The sequence below is a fragment of the Mirounga leonina genome, unplaced genomic scaffold (genome assembly GCF_011800145.1).
Source record: "Mirounga leonina isolate KUSES-001 unplaced genomic scaffold, KU_Mleo_1.0 Mir_202460, whole genome shotgun sequence".
In the NCBI taxonomy this organism is placed as follows: domain Eukaryota; kingdom Metazoa; phylum Chordata; class Mammalia; order Carnivora; family Phocidae; genus Mirounga; species Mirounga leonina.
Genome location: NW_023270511.1, coordinates 1 through 7348, shown reverse-complemented (window position 1 = coordinate 7348; position 7348 = coordinate 1). Strand labels below are relative to the sequence as shown.

General features: G+C 43.3%; 1 protein-coding gene across 1 annotated transcript; it reads left to right on the top strand.

The window, feature by feature from the left end:
* Nucleotides 1-235: 235 nt before the first annotated feature.
* LOC118025876 (zinc finger protein 709-like) lies at nucleotides 236-2950 on the top strand. Its single transcript, XM_035028608.1, has 2 exons — nucleotides 236-435; nucleotides 843-2950. The coding sequence occupies exons 1-2, from the start codon at nucleotides 236-238 to the stop codon at nucleotides 2314-2316; spliced, it is 1674 nt and encodes a 557-aa protein (XP_034884499.1). The 3' UTR covers nucleotides 2317-2950.
* Nucleotides 2951-7348: the final 4398 nt, after the last annotated feature.

The window sequence follows — 7348 nt, the reverse complement described above, 5'->3', positions numbered from 1 at the left end:
ACATTAGTCTCCATCAATTTTGAAGTATTTCTGAGTAAACGGGCTGCCCTTCATACACTTTTCCTCTTACTGCCAAAGTCCCAAATCACTAGGGTCCTCAGAATTTTTCTTCGGTCACTTGTCCATTCTTCCTGATGAGCTTCATTTACATTTTGTGATGAGTATATGAATAGAAATCGACATATGGTCTATTTTCTTACCTTTAAACATCAGATCATTCCCAAGAAATTACATTATGCTACCAATTTTTGCAGTTTGTCCCAGTCAGGATAAAAGGAGTGCATCGAGGACTCAGCAGAATATTTTGCAGAATGAGTTACCCAGTGAAGAGAAAATAGTCGTATTTACAAGAAATGATTCGTGTTCTGTTTTTGGAGAAAACCGGAAATTTCATAGCAGTGGCGATCAGACCCAAACCCAGGAGGGGCATTTGAGGTGAGTGACACCCCTGCAGGAGAAGGGGATCAGGGCAGATTGTGAGACTAATTTGAAATTAGAGAATAGCTGAAAACATACTTCAACAATTGTATGGTCGGAATTTTCATACAACGAAGCTTTTATGAATGCATTCTAGATCCTGATCATCTGAAAAACAGTTCAGTTGGAAACAATGGTGAGAAAAACTATTATCTGAGAAACCTAGAGTGTTATGACTGTTTGAGTCCTCAGCCAGTGCATTAAGCTTGTTCCTCTTTGTTACCATGGAGACAGTGCCACAAACATGCCCATTCATTGAAAATGGCCATTATGTAAATAAGCATTAATAAACATCAATAGGTCATTAATAAAGAGTTTGGTTATAATCATTATTCCCTAACAGTGTGCCTTCCTATTTTGAACAGACATCATTTGGTGGAGCGTGTCTATGAAAGCAATGAAGGTAATCAATGTGGAGAAACCGTGAGGCAGATTACAAGTTTTGCTGTGCATGAGGATTGCCCTCCTGGAGAAAAATCCCATGAATGCACTAAGTGTAGAGAAGCCTTCACAGATGGTTCTTTCCCTGAGAACCCAGGAAGATCTCATCCTGGACACAAACCTAGTCCCTGTGAGGAATGTGGGCCAGCCTGTAGCTGTGTCTTGAGCTTTAGCCCTCATGTTGGCGCAGACCTTGTAGGGAAACCCTATGAATGTCAGGACACTGGGAGAGGATTGAAGAGAGAATTGAAGAGTCTCAGTAGTAAAAAGTCTTTAGAGTGCAAGAAGTGTGGAAAAGCTTTCACTCACACCTCATCCTTTCAGGGTCATGTGCGAGGTCACTGTGGACAGAGAGTCCATGCGTGTGATGTGTGTGGGAAAGCTTTTATGTATCACTCCTGTCTTACACGTCATGTGAGAACTCACACTGGAATGAAACCCAGTGATTGTACAGACTATGGGAAAGCCTACATTTGCCTCTCATACTCTCAAGATTACTCAAGTAATCAAACTGGGAAACGAATTTTTAGATGTGGGCAGTGTGGGAAAGCCTTCACTCGTCAGGCCTACCTTCTAGTGCATGTGAGGACACACACTGGGGAGAGACCCTATGAATGCCAGCAATGTGAGAAGACCTTCACAGATCGTGGAAATCTGCGAGAACATGTGAGAACACACACTGGGGAGAGACCCTATGAATGTCAGGAGTGTGGGAAGACCTTCAAGTATAACTCAGGCCTGCGAGCACACATGAGGGCACACACTGGGGAGAGACCCTATAAATGTCAGCACTGTGGGAAAGCCTTCACTGGTCACTATTCCCTTCTAGTACATGTGAGAACACACACAGGGGACAGGCCCTATGAATGTGTGGAGTGTGGGAAAACTTTCCAGAAGTGTGAACATTTTAAACGTCACATGACCACGCACAGCACAGTGAAACCCTATGAATGTAAGGAGTGTGGCAGAGCCTTCCGGGATCGCACAGACCTGCGAATACATATGAGGACACACACTGGGGAAAGACCCTATGAGTGTCAGCAATGTGGGAAGACCTTCAGACATCTTGGAAATCTACGAGGACATGTGAGAACGCACACTGGGGAGAGACCATATGAATGTCAGCAATGTGGGAAGACCTTCAGGTATAACTCAGACCTGCGAGAACACGTGAGGACACACACTGGGGAGAGACCCTATAAATGTCAGCAGTGTGGGAAAGCCTTCATTCGTCGCTACACCCTTCTAGTACATGTGAGAACACACACAGAGGGTGGACGCGTGGAATGTAAAGAGTGTGGGAAAGCATACAAGTTTCCCTCATCCCTTCGAGTGCATATGAAGAAACACACTGGGGAGAGACATTCACTAGTCACCGCTCCCTTCAAGAACACGTGAGGATGCGCAGTGGACAGTATCCCTTTGACTCTAAGGACTCTGGTAAGATCTTCCAGTGTCCCGTAGACCTGCAAGTACGTGTGATGACACTCACTAGAGCAGAACCCTAAGAATATCTGCACTGTGAGAAAGCCTTCCATTGCCCCTCTTCTCTTCGAGGACACATGTGAAAAGCACAGTGATGTGAAACCCTATGAACTTAAGAACCATGGAAAAGCCTTCAGGTACCTCATCAATCTGGGAGCACAGACACGATGCGGGAAAGCATTTATTCTCCCTTAAAATCGTTTTTAAAATGCCACCCAGTACACTGGAGATGAACCTGAATGGACATAATTTTGGGAAGACTTCCAGTATAGAACTTCATATATTGTTCATGAAAATTCTGACGGGACAGAAACCGTTTCATTGTTATAAACATGGTTTTGTTTTTGCAAGTGCCTCTTCCTTGATAGAGATGCGAAGTGTCTTAATTCCTAGTTCATGTCGCTGATGTGAACGCTAATGATGGTCAGTGTCCTTTGTCCTCTGCATCTTTACAACATATACTTTGTTATCTCAGACTTGGAGTAATCACATGGTTATGTGAAACATGTCTCTTTTCCATTACAATGTCTCTTAGAACCAGGGGTGATAAGAATGTGTCTATTTGGGGTGGTGAGGATAATATAACTTTATATAATTTTAGAAAAAGATTTCTTGAATTATACATTCCAAATGTTCCCAGTGTATGATCATGACACAAGACTTGTACTGTTGAAAGTTCTTTTATGTTGTCTTTTGCAGATACTGGAGTTTCCTGATTCTATATCACCTCTTTTCAGTCTTTATTATTGAAAGATATATTTTCAGGGCACCTGGGTGGTGCAGTTGGTTAAGCATCCAACTCTTTGGTTTCAGCTCAGGTTGTGATCTCAGGGTTCTGAGATCAAGCCCTGCATCAGCTCTGTGCTCAGCTCGGAGTCTGCTTGAGATTCTCTCTTCCTCCCCTTCTGCCTCTCCCCCCTCTAAAATAAATAAATCTTAAATAAAAAAAGAAAGATATATTTTCACTTCAGTTCTCTCTTTTTATTGAACAGTTGTTAAAATTCTCTTACTGGTTTATCTTATCTGGGACTAACTTTTGATGTCTGTGGTCTTTCTTCCAAATTGTGGCTTGGAAGAACATCCCTTTGCACTATATGTTTCAGGTTTGCCTGTTTATTTCCATGATCAGTGATTGTGCTAGAAATACCAGGGAGGTGCTTTCCTCTAGCCCCCAGGAGATCATGTCTGGAGTGCCCAATACCCTTAACATTAGCCAGAACACCTGGCTAAAAGTTGGCATCTGGTTAATTTTGGACGTAGGAGCCTCTTCAGTTTTATCCACATTGGAGGTAAAAACCCATCATCATTTCCACAATATAACAGTCCTGAGGTACCCGAAAGGCATACCAACTATTGGACTAAATGTTTGTAGTTTTACCCTTGGATAAGGTATATGGCCAAGTAAGAGTGTGTAACTCATCCTATTGGGTTGGCTGTCAAGGGGAAATGTACTGCTGCCTTAGGACCTTCAAAAGAATTTGCAGGGCGATTGGATGACTCAGTCGGTAGAGCGTGCAACTCTTGGTCTTGAGCCCCACACTGGGTATAGAGATAACTTAAAAAAATATATTATAAAATAAAATCATAAAGAATTTGGAATAGCATGCCCAAGTTGTTATTTACTATTTTCATCCTTTTTAAAAGACACATCAGTAAACTATGAAAACTCTTTATTGTTTAGAGGAGTGACATGTAAAATGCCATAGGAAGTCAAAACATGATGTGTCCACATTAAGCAGTCATGAGGGGTTTTGCCTGCATCCAAATGTCTGGTTCTAAGATCAGCTACCCTAAGTATTGATCTTGAGTTTGAGCAAACTGCAAAATTTGATACTTTCTGTCCCTTTAAGCCAAAAGTTTAACAGATAGATGGTGTCCTCCATTGAAGGGAAGCAGAGAATGAAATTATCTCCATATTGTAACAAAGTAGAAATGCAAAAAACTCTATCACCCAGAGCAACCTTAGCGGTTTGTGAAAAGGAAGAAAATTCTCTGTGGGTCCCTGGGGCATGACTGTCCAGGGGTATTTCTGTGCTTCCAAGTGAAAGGAAAAACTGGCTACACTTACCAACTGGAATACTAAAAATGTACTGCATAGATCAATTACAGTGGAAAATTTGCTCTCAGTGGCGATGGATGTCAGCCCATTGGGTTAGGAACAACAGAGCGTGGAGGGATGAAAATGTTATTTATTGCTGAGAGGTCCTAGACAGATGTCCATTGTCAGCCATTGGGTTTTCTCAGGAGGGAAATGGTGTTACAGGGCATAGCGGAGGGGATCGTGAGACACTGAGGCTTTTAAACTTCTATCATGGTCTTGATGCCCTGAAGGGAATCTTTATTTATAGAATATTGTCTTGTTCTGCCAAGAGATTTTGAAAGATATAATTTTATCTTGATCGGAGGTACACTGTGGATTCTGCCAGTATCAGCTGAACATGTTGCCCATAAAGAACAAGGTAGCTGATCCAATAGGAACCAACGACCAGTGTTCCCAGGCTCTGCTGTGGTGCCATCAGAGACCGAGGGTAGAAAAGAGGCCATGGGGTCGTGTCCTTCCCCTGGTGGATTATTTTGATCACTGCTGCCAAATTCTGGAATTATTTGCCCGTTTGAGGGAATCAAATTCTGGCATGATACTTTTCTAAGAGATGTCAGGTGCACACATGAATAGAGGAGAAGTAACTAAGGAGAAGGTATCTCTCCAAGGGCCTAGACGAAAAGAATAGGCTGAGAGACAGGAACCTGTGGAGATTTTTAAGAGGCCCCCACTGTTAGAGCTGTTTTAGTCCTTGTGGGCAGGGGCTGCTTTCCATCAGGGAGTTGGCCACCAGGAGTGTAGTTCTGCTGTTAACAAGGACAGAGACTCATTCCCAATGCGGAGGTGGTTACATCAGCTGCTTACGAGGGAGGACTGGGAAGAGCCCCTGGAGGTCCCTGGAGTCCCATCATTGGGAATGAGGAGGACATTGGAACAGCCAGCTGGAGGGATGCAGGTGCCTGGAGTGCTTGTTTGTAACCAAGTTTTTTTCACTGTCCTGGCTCTTTGCAATAATAGCAGAAAGTACAGGTTTTTAAAATCTCGTGTAGTGGGCTTTCATATGCCGTAAGTGAAAATTGGGAATTTATTGGTCTTTCATGTTAGTGACTCATCTAGGATGTGAAGAGCTTGTCTGTCAAAGTACCTAAATCTGGAGTGGACATAGATTCCCATACACCCTGGTTCCTTTTACCTAAAAGAGAAAGAGCTCAGTTCTGCCCATAAATAGAGTTAAGTGCATTCAGTACCTAAAGTTCATCGAGAATTTTTTTTTTTAGGATTTTATTTATTTACTTGAGAGAGAGAGAGCACAAGTCGGGGGGGACAGGCAGAGGGAGAGGGAGATGCAGACTCCCCACTGAGCAGGGTGACTGATAAAGGACTCAATCCCAGGACCCTGGGTTCATGACCTGAGCCAAACACAGACACTTAGCTGACTAAGCCACCCATGCACCCCCAGAATTTTCTTTAAGGACAATTTGGAGTCCATTATGATCATCATGAAAGGGTCCATCAGGTTTTTGCGTGCAAGTCTGGATTTTGTTCCACTCGACAGGCTTAAGGAAAGATCCTACAATTGCTCAGTAGTATTTCCAGTGAGTGATATAGCATCCCTGCAGAAACATGGGTTTCTGTTTCCCCGATACTTTCTTTAATGTTCCTGTGGGGCCAGCTTCATCCAGTGTGTGTCTGGCCCTCACCAAGAAGCACATGAGCTAACTGGTATAAATCTGAGAAACCAGGTTGGTAAGTTTGAATAACAAATTCTTCAGCACACCTATGGGGATACTTCATCACTTTGGGGAAAGTCTCGCTTGCAGTTCAGCCTTAGTCCAGGCAAGTTTATTAAACCCCAACCTTATTGGGGTTTATTAAGATCCCCATTGGGGTCCATTTTGATAGGTTCAGGAGAGGAAGGACTGGGGCGGGAAACAGAAAAAGGGAACTTTAGTGGGAGGATTCGAAAGAGGGTGGGGGGTACACAGGAGGTGGGGAGAAAGCAGAGGGAGGAGAGGGCACTGGAGGCCTGGTCTGCACATCATGTGGCTGCCACCTGTCTGGAGACAAGATGGGGGAGGGGAAAGTGGCTCAGAAGCCATTTTGACACCTTTCAATGGTTTGTTTACTTCTGTTAATTGATTTTTGCAGAGAGCAACTTAAGATCCTGATAATGTTTGGAAACCAAAATTCCCATTAAAATAGGCATCCCATTTGCTTTTGACAATTTTAGAGCCATGGCTATCCAATTTGGGTTCTGTAAGAGTCAGTTTGGGGAGATCAGAAGTCTCCAGTAATGGCCATTGATGTTCTAAGTTACTTCTGATAAAGTTAGTCCATTTAATTAGAAATGTGCATGAGGAGAGACTGTACTTTTTAAACATAAAACCAGAGGGGTGCCCTCAAAGCATTGTTATGACTGGGATCCCATTTCTTGGGTTCTTTAGAACAAAAAGAAATTCCTAAAAACCACTGCTTCAATAGGAACAGGCTGTTCCCAAAAGGGCTTGGTCCAAAGGCCAGCACAGTTCCAGGCAGGAACAGTCTGATTCCACACTTTAGTTGGACCAAAGGCCAACACTCTTCCCACACGCAGTTTATGACACCAAGTAAGTAAACCTTAACTGTTGGTTATTTCACCAGCAAAAATGGGTTTATACATAATAATAAGAATTGCAAATAAGGACATGCAAGAAATGGCAAATCCGGGGCAAATCCAGAGAACAAAAGAGAGGCCACTCTTTTGCAGGAAAGGGGAGAGTTGGGAGGGGTTACTGTCAAGACGAAGTCAACTTGGGGAAACTGGTCTTTTGAAGATGGTGGCTTCTCATTGTTAGAGCTGTGACCGTCTCTCATTGGCTGAGCTGTGACTGTCTCTCATTGGCTGAGCTCTGACCATCTCTCATT